Source organism: Zosterops lateralis (genome assembly GCF_965231275.1).
Source record: "Zosterops lateralis genome assembly, chromosome: 12".
Lineage (NCBI taxonomy): Eukaryota > Metazoa > Chordata > Aves > Passeriformes > Zosteropidae > Zosterops > Zosterops lateralis.
The window spans coordinates 11,914,045-11,932,496 of record NC_139772.1 but is presented as its reverse complement, the minus strand read 5'-3'; the positions used below and the strand labels follow the sequence as shown (position 1 = coordinate 11,932,496).

Below are 18,452 nucleotides of genomic sequence, written 5' to 3'. Positions count from 1 at the left end.
AAAATACCATTTTTAAAAAAAATTAACATGCTCAGTTGCTAACAATGTTTAATTAGCTCAGACCTGCACTGCAAAGTATCCTGTAAATTTCTGCTTTCTTCACATATGGATTAAAATTAAGCTTTCTGGTTTTGTACCAAGGGGTTTTTTTTAAGCTGAAAACAATAGTCAAAAGGAGTAAACAAATGGGGGGATTGTTCTAGTACTCTGTTTCCCCATCACATGATATTCTAAAAATACAGAAGTACCTAAAACTACTTTAACTGTCAAAGAATTTCGGTAAAATTAAGTCCTTCAAATTTATCTACAAAGCTCCTCTGAAGAACTTTCTTTCATTAGCTGTATGGATTTTGAAGAGTTTGTGATTCTCCTGCAGCACAGTCTGAGCCAGACAGGCCAACACCTTATAAACGGGAAAACATTTTAAATCTACTTTCCACAGAAGTATAGAATTTGGACAAAAATTAAGGTGGTATTGATAAATCAAAACCAAGTGGAGGAGGATCCTTGGTGCCAGCAACACAACCTGACATGCTTCCAGCCTTCTCTAGGATTGTTACAGCCCACTTTTCTCACCTTTGCTGCTTCTGCTCCCTCATAGTAAATCCCCTTTAGGAGGGATGTGCTGGGCAGAGAAAGCTGGTGCTGGTCAATTAGAGCTGTCAGCAAAAGCACAGTGTGAACTTCCCACTCACAGTGTGCTTCCTCTCAGGCCACAGCCCTGGCCACATGATTTTATGACATAAGGGACTTTCCTGTGATCACAGCAGGATTAGCAAACTGCCTCACTGCCCCTTCCTCCCCAGGAGAGGGGAGGTTAGGATTTGATCCAAAACCAACAGAAGTCTGTGGACAGAGTCTCACTGGCTGACACTGGTTTTAAGTCAGACTCTATAAATAGAGAAATTTGCATAAAATGTGATCAAATGAAACAATTGCTTTCTTTTTAAATTTCCTCCTTGAATCCAATCCCATCAACTTTCAGTGGGAATGTGTATGCTAGGGGCCTAGCAGGAGCACAATTATGCCTGTAAGGTATTAAAAATTAAAGGTATACAGAACTTCTGTCATTTTCCAGCCCAGCCTCCTGCTAAAGGCAGGACTGCTGGCAGTGCTGGAACAGGGCAGCCATGGTTTTGTTTAGCTAAGTCTAGAGGACTTTTAAAGGATGGAGGTTCTGAAGTCTGAGTGGCCCATAAAGAACTGCATTACTCATCTGGTGAATTTTTTTCCGAGCATCTGGCTTGAACCTCTGAAGTTGAGACACCTGCCACTGGTGGTTACCTGCCACTATGGAGAAGAATTTGTCTCTATCTTCATACCTGACTTTCAGATGGCTGTAGGACTCTAGCTGATACCTCCTCAGCCTGCTGCATCTGCCCGAGCAAGACTGGCCCTCTCAGCCTCTCGTTGTAGGGTATGTGCCCCAGGGCCCCATCTTGGTAGCTGTGCATTGTGTCCTCTCCAGTTTGTCAACATTTTCTTTGAACTGAGGGCCCTAAAGCTGATTCCAGTTTTTCAGCAGCAGGAGCATCACCATTTCTGGGTGCTGAGGCGCCATGACTTATCTCACTTTCCTGACTGCATTTCTAATGTAGCCCGGCATGTAATTTTCTCCTCTTGTGATGAGAGCACACTCCTGGCTCATGACCAGCTTGGCTTTCACCCTAACCCCTACATCCTCTTCAGGAGAGCTGTTTGACAGGTGATTGAACCTGACTTCTCTGCAACACAACATTACCCTATGCCTGCCCACCCTCCTACCAGAAACTCAGCATTTATTTCCAGTTTTAAGATCAACTTGGCTTAAAAAGTTTACAGGGTTTTAAACTTGTGCTCTCAGCTTGACCCAGTGCAGAGATTAGTATCAGCTGTGCAGTCTGAGCACAGCTCCACATAATTCTGTACCTGGGCTGTATCCAATCTGGTATTTTACACTGTTATATACTTCCCCTCTTGGTATTCCTTGATGTGGAAGGAATAGCTGTCCAACCTCTCTCTCTGTAATCACTGTCATCTGTAGTCACTAAAGAGTTACAGTTTGTGTGTCTGACCAGGAAATGTTAAATGTTTGCAGGCAGCCAATAAAAGGAGAGATCAACAACCAAGCTGACTCACCGGCAGGAAATCTCGAGCTGTGTTTGAATGCAGCTCAAAGCCGACTCACACTTGGTATCACAAAGTTTCACTCCATCATTCCATAGTTTCATGCTTGTATTTCTAGCGGTAAGTTGATTTTTATTTCCAGTTTCTTTCCGTGAGACATCTGTATATTAACGTAGTTAATATACTATACTTAATATATAGTTAATATACTATACTTAATAGTAATATTAGTAATAGTTAATATACTTAATATACTATACTTAATATGTTATATATTGTATTATATTATATTATATTGTATTATATTTATTATATTTATTATATTATTCTCTCATAGTAAGAAAACATCTTTGCTATGAATTAGTTTTTAAAAATTACCTTATAATTAGAAACTTGAAATAAATGGCTTTATAGCAGTCTTCTTCCTACCCCTGACTGCAAAGCTGGGCAGAGATGGCAAAGTTATCCAAGACTTTTAGTGTCTTACCAAAAAAATACTGCAAACCATTTCCTTGCATAGGTCACCTCTGGAATATTGATTTTGGGGGTTGATAATGAGATTTTTAAAGGAAACGGGAGAAAAAGCATTCAAAAGAGCAGAATTATTGAAAGAATGTCTTGGTACCTTGCAATACAAAGATGTAGAAACTCAGACACAAGGAGAATGGTGCTTAGCATGTCATGACAGGGTTTGTAACAATAACGATTGAAGTAGTTTCTGTTTCGATTTTAAAAAATCTGCAGTTTTATTAGATTTTGCAAATCCAAAATAGGAGCTGATGATTAGCTTTAATTTTTGTCTAAGTAGCTGAGTAGCAAGAGTTTTAAGAGTGCTTATATTATTACTTGATTTAACTCTAAATAAAAAGAAATACTTTCGGGGTGATTTAGGTGGTAAAATCATTATTTGGTCTTCCTTGCACTATGGTTGGCGATGAGTAAATATTTTGCCTATTTAAATTATTATTTGCTGCTGTACAGAATAAAAATGAGACATAATTTTGCTTCTGTCAGCATTTTGATTGCCTCCTTTACATTCAGGATTGGTAGATTTGTGTGGTCTGTCTTTGCAACTTTAAGGAATAAATTGCTCATTTAGAAAATAATCTTCATTCTAGGAATGAAAGGAACCTTTTCAAATTTTATGAAATTGTTAACTGTCAGCCTCATCTCTTCTTTAAGGAAACTTCAGAGAAGCACCCAAGGCAGTTATTGCTTTCAAACTACAATAATCTAACAAAAAGCAAAAAGTCCAACCATGCTTTCCTACCAGTATCAAATATGGTTAAAGCTCAGCTGGTAAATCAGCTCCTGCTTTTTTGCATTTTGATTGTGGTAAAAGGCAAAACTGATCTTATATAGTGAATGTGCCTGCAGGATGAGACTGAGATCAACCAACAATAAAATGTTCATGAACTAGAAACAAAATCACAGGCAAATTCATCTTCAGGCTTTTGTTTCTTTTTTCCTTGTGGAGAAAAGGTTACCTGGGCTTTGAGGTCTTCGTATCTCAGGAACTCTTTTTGTAGAGCACATCTAAAAGGACACAATTCTCATTCAACACTCCTTCACAGTAACTTCGGTTCCCTCATTGTTTCCTTTTCTAGCCCGGTTTTACTGGACCCCAAAGGCAGTATTCCAGCTTGAGGAGTTCTGACTCACTGACCACTGATCTTGCAGTAATCCTTACCAATGCCACCTGTTTTATGCAATCTGTTAGCTTAGATTCCTTGTTTTCCTCTTTTACCACTTACTTTTCGGCTGTCTCTGGTCTAATGGAGGTTCACAGATGTAATTAAATGTGTTACTCATGTAGTAACACGGTGATGCTTAGCAGAAGTTGTCTCTAATCCATGTGTGTTGCCATGGAAAGTGTCTGAGAAGTGCAGTGGCCCTGGAGAGCTCCTGCATAGACACTACTGCCCAAATTACTGACAGCTACAAAGACACAATTCCATTTAGAAGAATTCTGACGGTTCACAATAGCAGGAAAATTTGTCTTTTTCTTTGCTTTTGCAGTTACATATGATGTATTAAAGATGATACGCAAGAATGATGCAGAACACACAGACATAAGTTATTGAATAATTACCTTTTTATGACAAGTGGAGAAATTATTTGCCTGAAATGCAACTGTAAGATGCTAGGTTGTTGTCTACATAATTCAGCATCACATTAAAATTGCATTTTATAAGTACTGGTCCACTATTTCAAAGACATCAGAGAGAAATAGCGATGAGCAATTAATTAGCACCTTGCAGCTTCAGATGGCAAATTATGGTCCAGACACTCCTTTGCAATTAGTGCATTTTTCCTCTCTTTGTAAGGGAAGTCTGACACAGAGTGCTGAAAGGGAGGCTGTTGTATTTGATATTTGGGAAGTAAAGGGTGGTACAACTCCACTGTGCTTTGGTAATTGTGACCAAAAAAACCCACTTACAACTTTTTTCTTTTCTGCCACATTTTTTCCCCAAGCCAGCCATCAAGACATGGCCAATCCATTACCTGTGGTAGCCCAGGAAGATTTGGAAAGCTTTACCTTGACCAGGACAGGCTCAGGCTTTGCGCTCAAAGCCTTTCATATTTCCTGGAACACCCCCATCTCTGTGAAGCTGCTGACCAGCCAGGACACTACAGACAGGTATGGGTCTTATCTCTCCAACCAACCACACAGGTGGGCAGCACAGACCTGCACTGGTGGCACCAGAACAAATGGTGGCAAATCCAGGATCACCTGATCCCTAAGAACATCTCCATTCCTAGAAATCCTGACCAGCCAAGAGGCAACTTGGAGGCAATTTTACTGAGAAACAAGCTCTGTGGTTTTTTACAATTTTTTTATGAAGTAGAGCTTAATTTTGAAGTCAGTAATGAATCTACTATAATAAAGTCTACAAACCTGGATCAGTAATAGCAGAATGCTAAGGTGTTACTTTTCTAGAGGCCTCTGAAGAGACTTCAGTTGGATTTATCTAAACCAGCATGCACAAATGAGAGCGGGGGAAATGGGAGGAGGGAAGGTAATGGCCAGGGTTACACAGCAGTGAGATATGCATGGAAAGCATGGAAACACATCATTTCCTTGCAAATGGGGGTGTCACAAATAGCAAAAGAATACAAGTTGTTGGGAACACTAAAGGTAAATCTTTGCTTTATTCTTAATCAAGCATTTCATATACTCCAGCTTTTTCCTGCCTTCACACTTCAATCCTGCTTCAAACTGTGCTCTTATGTTCACATTAAAGCATCCAGAGGTCTTTCATTTTATATTAGAAAAACAAAGTTTACTTTATATTAGAAAAATACACTACACTACAACTGCTTCATGTTCTTACAATTGTTTGGAAGATTATATGATATTGGGTTTATTGGTAAAATAATACTACTAATTCTCTCTCAATTCCACATCCTACACTCATCTCCTGCTGAAGTTCCCTTCAGTCTAACCTGACTTGTTATTTTTCTACAGGGAGTGGAAGTTGCTACTTCAGGACATAACAAGTGTCAGACACTATGAGTCCGAACGTCTCCTGCCTTTCCTTGGGATCTACCAGTACCATGGACTCGTGGGGATAGTGACTGAATGGATGAACAATGGATCCCTCCACTCCCTCCTCCACGAGGTAGATAAAAGATGTCATCTTTGAGGCGATAAAATTAATCACAAGATCAAAGAACAATCAGCATGTAAATAATGGACAGTAGTCACAATCTGTTCTTCAGTTTCTGCATTGTGGTTCTGTATTGTAGTTCTGTTTGTTGTTAAATGAAAATGGGAACAGTAACAACTTTACTGTAACAAAACCTGTATTTTGTGTTACTTAGCATCAACTGCACCCAGAACTTCCCTTTCCCTTACTCATAAGGATCCTGTCAGATGTGGCTGAAGGGCTGCACCACCTTCACAGCCTCGAACCTGCTCTCTGCCACTGCAGCCTGAAACCTTCCAATGTGCTTTTGGATGTGCAGTACAGAGCCAAGGTAGGAGCTTCAGCTTTTAGTCCATTAACATAAAATCCGGTGATTGTCTCATTGTTGCATATGTTGATCTTAATAGTCAACATTTGATGCCAAGACTTGTTTTATTGTTACTAAAATTACTTCCGCTCGCATTTCTGTAGATATCAGATTATGGCCTGACCAACTGGAGGAAACAGCAACTGAGGTTAGACCTGCAGAACTGCCATCAGAGGAACTGCCAGGATTTAGTGTATCTTCCTCCTGAAATACTTGAAGGAGGCCTCCCTTCCCAGGAAGGTGATATTTACAGGTGAATGGAGTTTCTAAGAGCATGTCATACCTAGTCCATGCTGCACTCTACAACACTGCCAAAACACTTATCCTCAAAGACACTACAGTAAAAATACCAGACATACATAATGCAGTAGGATAATATGGCACATAAGGCTAATTACAGCAGTGAATGAAAATTTAAATTCTCACATTTGGTGAATAAGATACCAAGGTTAAGAACTGTTCTCAAAGACAGTCATATAAATATTTACTTAATGGACCTAAGTGTTTTAAAAGTGTAACAGCTGCCAAAACTTTCAGATATATTTAGAAGCCTCATAACTGCTTCACATAGTTTATAAGTGTGAACTGTTGTTGGCTTTAGTTTCAGAAAGAATTGTTTATGCCTAGATCAGGCCCAAGTAAAAATAAGACTTTCCCTCAATAGTGTCCCATTAAGATCCTATGGAATCTCTTCTGGGATAAGTTACTGACCCTCTGAAGCACTTGTACTTTTTAACAAAGTGATTTATACAAAGGGGGGAGATTACTCACTGCCACATGTCCCTTTTGGGTTTTGATTATCAACACCACCTTAATTTCTGTCCATATTCTATACTTCTGTGGAAAGTACACTGAAAATGTTTTCCTGTTTATAAGGTGTTGGCCTGTCTGGCTCAGACTGTTACATGCATTGTGGCTGCCTCAATAAATGAGAGGACCTCAAGGTGCCACTGGTCTGGGTGGTTTGGATGGACACACACCACGCAGCACACAGAGCTGTGGACTAATATTTTAAATAACTTTTAAGGAGATCACTCTTCTGATTTCCGAGCTTTTGTGAAACCTACACATTTAAACTCCTGCTTTATTGTCATAGAGGCAGGCTCTAAGATGAGTCAAATAATGCATAAGCTTGAGGAGACCTATAAATGATGTGACTAATTTCATGTTATTCACAAACAAATTTCTCACAGGAAAAGTGGAGCCTTACTTTCAGGCAGCATAATTAATTTTCCAAAATTGAATTAATGTATATGATTTAATGTATACATTTACTATACATGCATTATATAATAATAAGCTGAGATGTGACTCAGGCACATGAGATCCGTGGACATCTAAACAATGGTGCAACAGAGAAAGCAAAAAATTTGTGTCATAGATGAAATACAAAGTACATTTAAGTTACATGTATGTCCACATTACATTAATACTTTCCAGATCTTTATGTGAAAGTGAGGCAGAAGAGGAGGCTCTTCTAACAACCATAATCACTACAGCAAGATATATCAATAAGCAGATATGTTTATCCTAGAACAGCCTCTTCCCCTGTTGATTGCTTTGCTTCTGACTTATCTGTAGAATGTTTTTTCTCATCCAGCATCCTCCTCTTTTCTGCTTCTGATCTTGAAGCTTGATCTTTTTATTAAACCACTGTATTTGATAGCATCTGAGTTGTTAGTTGATAGCATATTCCTATGATGTTGGAAAAGGAAAAAGGTATTTGGAGCCCCATCAAATTTTGCTGAAGAAAATAGAAACCTAGTGCATAAAAATCAAGTTTTTGTAGATTAACTGATGAATGATGATGTAGATTAACTGTCTTGAAAAATTCCTTTCTCTTAAAGCAATAAACTTGCTTTTGAAACTGAGAATGTAGATAGAGATTGCAAATTAATGAATGAACTTCCACTGTTTTGTTGGGTTTTGGGTTTTTTTCAGTTTTGGAATCCTGTGTTGGGAGACCCTCAGCAGACAGAGACCTTTTGAAGGTATTTATTGTTCACGTCAGACTTTGTGCTGTCCGTATCTTGTCCACAAATTCCCTCATTGTAGTGAAATTACGACCAAACACTGTCTTTTCATATGTCCCTTTGCCTTCTCTTACTGTTACAGCACAAAGCTCCACATTAGAGGATGTAAATATTACAATTCTTTACCAAATCCTAAATGTTTCCAAAGAAGCAGCTCTTTCTGAAGGGAAAAGGCAGAGCTTCTTTCCCCACTAGTATCATCAACCTGTGCTTGCTGAAGCACTGTCAGTTGGGTTTTCCACATATCTTCAAGTGAGAAGGAGTATCACTTCACATTTGTCAGCTGGAATTTTAAAATCAGTGACAAGTAGCTAATTAAATGAGCAGAATACTCATTTTTACAGTTGCTGTGAGTTTCAAATACCAATCCAGAAATGTCAGTTCATGATGAATTACCTTAAGGAAGTGGGGAATCTTACCTTCTCAGACAAAAAGTGTGAGCAGTTTTAGAGAACTTAGTCTGCAAAGCATTGTATAATGATTGTCACTGTCTAGGAACAATCCCTGTTTCATGGAAGTGGAGATCAGTAAGGGCTTCTTTGCTATGGGCTTCACTCTGCATGGCAAAACTTACTGAAGGACTCCTGTATTTTACAGACTGAGAACCTTCAAAAAATACTGCATGGAATGGTATCTAAATGCCCCTACTGTTTATGGCTGCCACCTTGAGGCTGCTTAAAGTAGATTTATTTTTTGTTGTTGTTGAAAAGATTTTTTTTTCTTTTGTTCTGTTCTTTTAGTGCAAGTGTAAGGCTTTATATAAAACTCTGCTTAAAATAATAGCATGTATTCCTGAGGTATTTGTGCATGTAGTTTACCGTACAAGTTTACATAACCATTTGTGACTCAGTATTGGACAGAGTTCTTAATCCTGAAAGGTCCTGTTGCAATAAGCAGTTATAGCTATTGTTAAAGGCTACCATATGTACTTACAAGAGCATTAATATATTTTTTCTTTTAAAAAAGCAGTCTTTGTTTTAAAATACACAATATGACTTACATTGAATGCAATTTTAAGAGGGCTTTAACCTTTTTTGGCAGTGACATTTGCTTTTAAATTGTAGGTGAAACAACCCTGCTTGATGTTTTGAGAGGAATCCGCTGCAGTTTGCGGCCAGGCTTGTCAGAAAAGTTCATACCAAGCAATTTACCTGAGAGGAATAGACTATTGCACCTCATTGCTCTGTGCTGGCATCAAGAAGCAGATTATAGACCACATACTGCAGGTAACATTCAGGATTTCTTTCTGTGCAAGATTTGTAATGGAGGCAGTCTTTATGGGAACACTGCTCCAGCACCCTGAACAACTGAAGTGGAAGTGGTCTTTAGATCATTGGACAACCTTTGATGTTTCCTCTAAGCTTCCTACTAGAAATTGACTTATTTGTCTCCAAAAGTTTTTTTACTATAAAGTAAGGTATGAGGTGAAGTTGTATTAAACTAATTCCCTCTATTTCATCCAATTTCTCAATATAATAGTAAAGTTAGTTGCAATATGATGATAATGCCTAAATGTATCCATGCTTTCATACACAATGGGGTATTTAAATTGCTTTATTACCCCTGCAGAATGTGTACACCTTCTAAATGGAGTTCTGACCAGTATAAATAAGGAAGTAATTTCTGCAGCAATCTACAATTTGATGGATGCAAAGGTCAGTGCAAAATTTCTTGTTCTCCTACAACAACATTACTTGATTCTTTCATTTGCAATCTTTCTGACCCAAACCAGTGAAGGTTTTGTTTTGATTGTTTTAGTGGTCATGCCAGAGAGCTGGAGAGAACCCTTTGGCACTTCAGGTTCATTCAGAAATTTAGAATATATATTGTGAGGTTCTCTAGAAAATCAGTCAATTGCTACCTGCTCTTCTAAAAATACACAGCTTCTTTCTAGTCACCACCTGTAGTCAGACTGGCAAACCCATGTGAGTGAGAACAAACATCAGCTCAAGTTCTGCAGATTAGGGCTAGAACCAAGGACAGTTTTTTCTATGTACTGATTAGAAACCATTTAGTTCAAAACTTGAGTAGCATTTGTACCTGTGGTAGCAACACCAGTAACAGCACTGCTCTGTACCCTTGACTGCTTCTAAATGGCCAGGCTTTCAGGCAAAGACACTGCTCATCCCAGGGTCTCAGGGGCTCTCTAATACCACAGGAGAGGATGGGGAACAGCCAAAGACCAAGGGGATAGAGCTAACTCTGCATCTGCTTACACTGCCATGGGAAATGTGGCACAAACCTGACTGCCACAATCATAGCAACATCCTGGCTAGTTAACGTAGGCACTGAGGGAAAACAGTGACACACGTGTTTTGGCCCTTGGACAAAGACTCTGCCTCTTGCTGCAGTTACACAACCCATGGCGTTGGTTTCCTTACTCTGTGTTGTGTATGTTGCTGCACTATTTCTATGTGTTGCAATCACATTCTGGGCTTATAGAGCAGCCTTATAGAGCACCTATCCATGTTTCAATAGGTGGCGTAGTTGGAGTCAAAGTAATTTTTACTATTGTTGAAGTTTATTTAAGATTGTACTGCCAAATATTCCCTAATTTAATGCTTCAATCTCCCTTGAGCAAGGTTTTATTTTTTGTTAGATTGTGAAGATTTATTAGTGAGCATTATTTATCATTCAAACAACTGAGCTGATAAGTCCAAAATTACTCTGAAAATGATACTGAAGTTTCTAGGAAATTGATTCACAACTGTTAAAGTATAAAATCGAAAAAATAGTTTAACAAATCTGCTGTGGATGTATAAACTAGAAAAAAGTTACAAGTATTGACACATCCTTACTGCAGACAGTTTGGCACACTGAACACAGGATGGCCATGCTGTTTGGCTACTTAAAGGCAAACATGTTCTAGCTAGCCCAATCTCTCTCAATACTAGCTTATTTTCACCTTACCCTGCATGATTCAATACTGGGTTTTAAAATAACTTGAAATAAGTTATTTTTTACTGGAAAGAGTAACAGGGTAGAATTTTGTCAGATTCTCTGCCTCTTTGCTCTGTGCAGTTCACTGTTACTATGTATGAGTGTAACTTACAATAGAATATATGTTGCCAGTATATGTTACTGTAAACTGTAGCTCCTGTCAGCTGTGAATGGAACAAACCAAGTCTACAATTACTGCAGTTACTGTGGTTTTCTTCTTCCAGGAGAGAGCGCTTAATGCGTGCAAAGGCTCAGAGAGGTACACACTGCAGAGAGGCACATGCAACTCACAGGTGAGTTCGTGGCACAGGGTATTCAGAGTACTTCAACAGCTGCTTATTTCTCCTGACAGTCCTGAGACTGTACAATGCAAACACTTGGGCAAAATGTTCCTAACCAGGATAACTCCATCAAATAAACCCCACTGTTTAACCTTGTTCCAAGCAGCTCACTCTGACCTTGCTCTTGCAAAAAAAATTCAAAACCTCTCAAGGTTTGTTTTGAACCTCTCCTTTTTAGAAAAAGATTTTGGCATAAAAGTTTCCAAGAAGATAACTCTTCTCTATTTTGGTCTCTTTCAGATCATCTCTCCACAAAAAGACAACTGCTTAATCAGCAAGAAAATTCCTCTTATAGTGCCAAGCTTGTCAACTGTTCTACTTGATAGCAGTGCAAATACAGCAGGAAGAGATAATATTGAGATGGGGGTATCAAATACAACCCCACAGAACACAACAGCAACAAAAGGTCACCATCTTGAATTATATTCAGTCCCAGCTGTTATAAGAAAAGGACAAGTATTATTAGTTGTTCTATATAGAAATGTATTTTTTCATGTAAAATTGTCATTTCTCAGAGTAAAGCTGTTCTCTCTGCTGATATCATCTGAAGCATCATCGGAAGTTCACTGCAGGAAACCAGAGACACCACAAAGCTTTCCACTTACATCTATAGATCAAACAAACAAAAAAAATTTTGCTATTTTTTTCTAGAATACTGAGCTGTAAATGCAGAGCTGCCTTTCTCTTACACATCAAATATTGCCTGTTGCTTTTGAGAAAACAAGTCCCTTCTGGGAATCATGCTGCTTTGTGCCACCAGGAATAGCTGCTTTTTTTTGTAATCTGCTAAGAAAGGGAGGTATGTTTTTAAAAGGCAGTGTTGCCAGGAACATGCGAATAATTCCCGATAATCACTGTTCTGTGTAGATAACTTTCTTTACCTTTCCAATGTAGATTTGTCCTAAGTGTTTATATTTGTGTTAAGAAGACATTGCCTGTGTTTCTCATGCCTTCAGGTACAAAAATTGAGACATCAGAAGTCAATTCACCCGTAGAAACATCTGTGTTTCCAAGCACTTCTGATCAATTGCCATTGGACTTATGGACAAAATAAAATGTTCCATGACTTCAATAACAAATTGCTACAGACAGCTTGGAAAAGTCACATGTGTGCAGTAATATATGCCAAAGTTTTCCTAAGAATAGAGATGTATTAACAAGAGCCAAAGTAATCTCAAGTAAATCTTCAGTTCCTGTCTTCTGTAGAGGCTGACATTTGTGTAATGTTTTCTGGTTGCTCAATTCAAAGGTCTAATCTTGCTCATCTTAAACTTTTTCTAGATAACCTAGGCTCTGAGAGAAGAAAATCAAGCTCCTTTTGCACAACTCCTCCATCTGGTTCAACTGCAGGCAAAGAGAGCAATCAGCATAACTCCCCACCACTGGCTCTTAAGCACAGACCTCAACCCATGCACCTTGTACAAGCAGTGACAGGTAAGGCACCATTGCCACTTTGAGCTGGCAATATTTACCTTGGCCAGATCTTAGTGAGTAAACTGAGCGATGACATAATTTTTGGATAAATCAACAGACCAGACCATGTAGGAAAAGTTAACCACAGGACTCTCCTGGCAACACTCAGAAATCAAAAAGACAGAAGGACGTTCTCCAAAGCAACAGGGCTTTTGGTATTAATTTTCTCTTGGTGTATGGTATTTACTGTACACTAAAAATCCTAATGTCAGCACTTGGTATTCTAATCACCTCATGAAAAGAGGCAGAACCCAAAGCTCTCAACCATTTTATCAAAAGAATTACTTTTGTTATTAGCTTCACTTTGACATATATTCATTTTCCCAGTTTCACACTACATGTTTCAAATACTCCTGCTACCCTGAGGTACCTGTTATCTGTCCTTCCACCTTTGCAGGAGAAAGTTTTTTCATCTGTGTCCAGCCAAGGTGCTTTGCATAAAGTTAAATAAAAATGCTAGATAAACAGGGCAAGACCTGAAAATATTCTCCTCTCACACAGTTGGAGCACTTGGTGGTTTAGAAACACCTATTTGCTGTAATCTGATCTTCGTGAGTTTCAAACAGGAGATGAAAATATTTTTGGACTAGTTTCAAACACAAAATGCAAACAAACTAACTCCTCCTCCTTCGTTCCTCTACTGAGTTTATATCTCTGGTGTTGATGCTCTCACTTCCTAACAACTTCTGGTTGAAAAAAAGCACTTGGTTTACCTCATTTTGCTTTTCTTTCACTCAAGGTCCTCACAGCAAAGGAAACTGCTGTCAAATCCTTGCCTGCCAGAGACAGACCATACTGAACTGCATGACAGAAGGACGCCTCAACCACATCCTGGATGTGCTTCGCTCCCAGCAAACCCTGTCCCGAATGGATTATGAAAGCATCGCCTCATACCCCACAGTGACCGGTCGTGCTCGGGCACTGCTGGACACTTGCCTTTGCCTTGGGGAGAGGGCAGCACAGGCTGTAGTGACTGCACTTTCAGTGAGCAAATGTAGTCCTCTGGGACAAGTCATTCATTGCCCAGACTGTCCTTCTAAGGCAAACAGGCTCTTTTTGTGACTAACATTTTTGCAGCCTGTTGTTTGCATCGGAGCTCTAGTAATTTGTGGTGGCAAAGATCCACATTAGTGTCTCACAATCCATTGACTAAAGGCAATTCTTCCTACAGCCCATTATTTGAGTACTGTAGTGGAAAAAGCTAACTGGATTAAAAGCTAACTGCCAACAGAAATTGCCAAGACTGGTATAACAAATCCTGATTTGGACCTCAGAGATGGGTGAAGTGCAATATGTGCCAGAGCAAACAGGGTTTAAGTGAGATGATACCTTATTTCCTTGACTTTTTTTTTTAGAAGGGAGGAAAATGAATCATGACTTTTTGAAGGTCGCAGTATGGAAGAATGGCTGTTTATAAATAGTTCCAAATAAGGACGATGAACAACAGAATACTGGATGAGAAGAAAAAATTTACTGCCTTTCACTGCGCTCATATCTGAGCCAGCTGTTAGAGTGAAAGGCTGCAGAGAATCAAGAAATATTTCTTCAGTGTGGCCTTAAGTAATATTTCAAAGTTTTATATTACACATATAAATTAATTCATTTTCTTCACAAACAGTCATATGAAAATGTAGCAGTACTTACATTGGTATTTCTGAGATGTGGGACTTAAGAGTACTCACAGAAAATGAAAAAATGTTAATACTTTACATCCATGTATCTTTCTAAACATGTCTGAAGTTCAAATGTAAAATTAAACCAGGCAGGAGAGGTGCCAAGTTGATAATTTTGAAATGGTTCTGCTGAACATTGTCATGGTTGTACTCTAATGGGAGACAGCCTGGGAACACTGGAAGGTTTTCTTGCTCTGGCCTGGACTCACCCATGGTCACAGATGCTTTGGAGTGTCCTGCTGCTGCTTGTACTCATCCCCAGGTCATGGACCCTTTGATTTGAGTTCACATGGAGTTCCAGTCTGTCCAGTTCAGCAGCACAGAAACATTGCTGTTATCAGAATGTTCCCAGTCGAGTAAATGGTACAGCAAGCAGTGGAAGCAACAAACCAGCTGCTAACAAGTGCCAGACACTTGTGTACAGAAAGCAAACAAGTCCCATGGCAGCACAGGAGTCTGACAACAGATAAACAGCAACAGCAGCCAAAAATGTGATCCAGCACATTCCAGCCAAATCTGTTGTTACTTTAAACCCTTCAAGCCTCACACTGGATGCTGAAAAGGACATTTGTGGTTTAACCCCAGCAGACAACTACACTCCACAACAGTAAAGTGAGAAAACTTGTTGGTTGAGACCCAGACCATTTAACAGGTAAAGCAAAAGCTGCACAAAAGCAAAGGAAAACGTGGAATTCATTCACCACTTGCCATGGGCAGGCAGGTATTCAGCCAACTCCAGGAAAGCAGAGCTCCATCCCATGTAATGGTTACTTAAGAAGACAAATGCCATCACTCCAAACATCCCCTCTTTTCCTCCTTCTTTCCTAGCTGAGCTTGATGCCACATGGTCTGGAGTATCCCTCTGGCCAGCTGTGGCCAGCTGTCCCAGCTTGTCCTCCCCCAGCTCCTTGTGCACATCCAGCTTCCTCCCTGGTGGGGTGAGAGGCAGAAAGGCCTTGGCTCTGTGTGAGCTCTGCCCAGCAATAACAAAACATCCCTGACTTGTCAGAACTGTTTTCAGTACAAATTCAGAATACAGCCCCATACTAGCTCCTATGGAGAAAATTAACTCCACTCCAGCCAAAACCAGCATAATTTGAAAGGGAAACAATAAGATTACTTTCTTTATAATGAAAATAATGATGTAAGATGCTGGATTTTTAAAGACCAGTAGGGTTTCTTCAAGCTTCATGGCACCAGATTAACATGAGAACTTGTTATACCATCTACAGGTACTTCAAAAGCAAAACCATGTTGTTGGTTTTCCTATGCTGCTTTTGTTCTCTCTGCAGTTTCAAAGTTCTCACTGAATTCAGTAGTTTGGCTGATTGCAAATGCAGTAATGATGTGTTGTCTAGGCACACTCAAGACTTAAGAAATGTGTTACATCCAAATTTCCAGCTACCATGTTGCTGGAACCATAAACTTTTTTTTTAAGGTTTTTTTTTTTTTTTTTTTTTTTTTTTTAATGTAACTTAATTGAAATTTGAGACTGCCTTGGATTAAAATATTGTTACAATTAAAAGCAATGTCTATCAGAATATGTTGACAATAGTTTTGCTTATTAAAGGAGCTAAATATTTATTTCACAGTTGATTTTTTTTTTTCACTTTAAAATCTACACTTCAAATGGGAAATTTCAACAGTCTCTGCTAAAAAAAGATGTCTTGTTTGTGAGGAAAAGAATTGCTGTCATGGTGTTCTGCCTCTTTAGAAGGCATGAGATACTTATGCCTTCTAAAGGCATAAGTAAAACAAATAAAGTAAGTAAAAGATAAGTAAAACAAATAAACTTTCACCTGTGGGAAATACTTATAGACCTTTAAAAGAGAAACTACCAATACTGTTGAAACTTAATAGGAGCTTTCAAAATCATTCCATTTAGTTGCTCTGCTGGACACTTTATACTCCTGTGAAAGATGTGCTGGCTGGCAGGATATGCTGAATTTTTGTTATTGTGGTTTTGACAAAGAAACAGTTTTGGCTCTTTTCGAGAAGCAGCTGCCTACTTGAGAATATAATCTGATGCCAAACCTAAGCCGAGTTTTAACTGTTAATAGAAGAATTGGCATCAAAACAAGCTGTCTGCTTTTCTAGTGTGGGATTTTTGAAAGGGTGCTACACATTTGTTGAAATGAAACTGTTGTTGATATAAAAAGTTTTGCTACCAAACTAAAATACAGTGACCTGGAACTAGCATAATTTTTTCTCACCAGAATTGCATACTCTCATAAGGCCTGTAGTGTGAGCTGTTAAAAATGTCTCATGTTGATCACTGGTATGAAATATCAAACTACTGAAAGCTTATGGTATTTTGCTCCTGCCCAAGCTTGTTCATTAGCTAAGATTTCTAGAGTCCTCACCTCCGTTTTCTGCAGTTACCTTGATGATATGAAACAAGGTAGAATAAATGGCACTGAGCAGGAGTAAAGATAAAAGAATCAAACTGTTCTTTAGTATCTATGGGAAGAAACAAGACTTGGATGTGAAGAACAACTGGAATTGCAGGAAGGAAATGCAAAACATAGATATATCTAGAAAACAGCAAGGAGAATAATAAAACACTTCAGGACTGATCATATGAACTGATTAGTAAAACTGTTGCAGTTACTCAGAAAAGACAACACTAGAATTAATAGACACTAAAAATGACAAGCTGTACAAATTTTATAGAGCTATTTAAAATAATTAAAAGAATGGTAAGTAGAGTAGACAGATGTTTATTTTTCTGATATATTGAAATGTAATTTTCTTCTTGACACTAGTTGCAGCTATCTTTTGCTGATCTGCAAAAATATAACTGTCCCTTGCCTTTTGTCCTAACTACATCATGCTTTTATCTGAGATGGGACAGTTTCTGCAGTGTAAGGATGTCTGTGCTAGAATTTGTTTGAAGTTGATTTGTGGGAAATTATTCTGAGGTACTGCAATGAAATGTTTAAAAGATTAGTCCTCCCAGAAGAGAGCGAGGCAAAAAAAGCACAGCCCTCCACATCCCCCTCCACCTTTGCAAAATACTTTATTGGTGCTCAAAAGGCTCTAGCACAGTTTGATTTTGTTCCTTTTCTAGAGAAGCAATTCCTTTATTGCCTCCCTGGAACTACACTCCCTTAACTGAGCACATGGTTGATTTGACAGATGGTATGTCAGCTGAGTTAAACAAAACTGGATTTTGAAGGTAAGTCCACCATAAATTAAACTACCTGACAAGGTCTGAAAAGAGCATATTTAATGATTTATTTGGGTTACATTAAATTCAGCACAGCTGCAAGAACATGTTAATTGTCAGCATTTTGCTTAACCCCAGCAAAAATGGTAGATCAGGAGCTTAGACATACTCTTTCCAGCTCTTGTGCTGATACAATTTGCGATCAGCATTTAATTTCCTGCCTCTATTTCTCTTTGCCAAGAATACATGCCAAGTAATATTCCAAAAATCTGTAGCCTCAAACAGCCATTTTCCCTGGGCTTTAAGAATGACCTTTCTTCTTTCAGAGAAGACATGCATCAATTAAAGAATTTCTGGAGTCCTTCAGCCAGGATGAATTAAATGGCAGTAATTTAGAATAAGACCTTACCCCTTAAAATGTGATAACATGCCAAAGTATCTTAACATCTATTTCCAATTGCTGTACTTGAACTTTCCACAAAGCAAAAGCAATATTCATAAAAGCATAAAGCATGCCTGAATTTCACCCTTCCAGAAGTAACCTTCTGTACTCCAGAAAGTTCTGCACAGTCAGTTCTTTCTTTAGATACCAGGAAGAAAGTGCCATATTAGTTAACAGAATTACTACTAACATTAAATTTGTTGTCCTTTGACCAAAAAGGGCTCAAAGTTTATTTAGTTCATTAGAATGTTACCTGGT

General features: G+C 38.7%; 1 protein-coding gene across 1 annotated transcript; it reads left to right on the top strand.

The window, feature by feature from the left end:
* Nucleotides 1–2,129: 2,129 nt before the first annotated feature.
* LOC310913990 (receptor-interacting serine/threonine-protein kinase 2-like) lies at nt 2,130–16,269 on the top strand. Its single transcript, XM_083869869.1, is given in 13 exon segments — nt 2,130–2,226; nt 4,586–4,747; nt 5,576–5,729; nt 5,932–6,087; nt 6,228–6,376; nt 8,065–8,114; nt 9,221–9,382; nt 9,726–9,811; nt 11,321–11,389; nt 11,678–11,843; nt 12,719–12,871; nt 13,650–13,930; nt 13,932–16,269. Coding segments are annotated over 12 exon segments (1,623 nt in total). The 5' UTR covers nt 2,130–2,226; nt 4,586–4,595; the 3' UTR covers nt 13,977–16,269.
* The last annotated feature ends 2,183 nt before the right edge of the window (nt 16,270–18,452 follow it).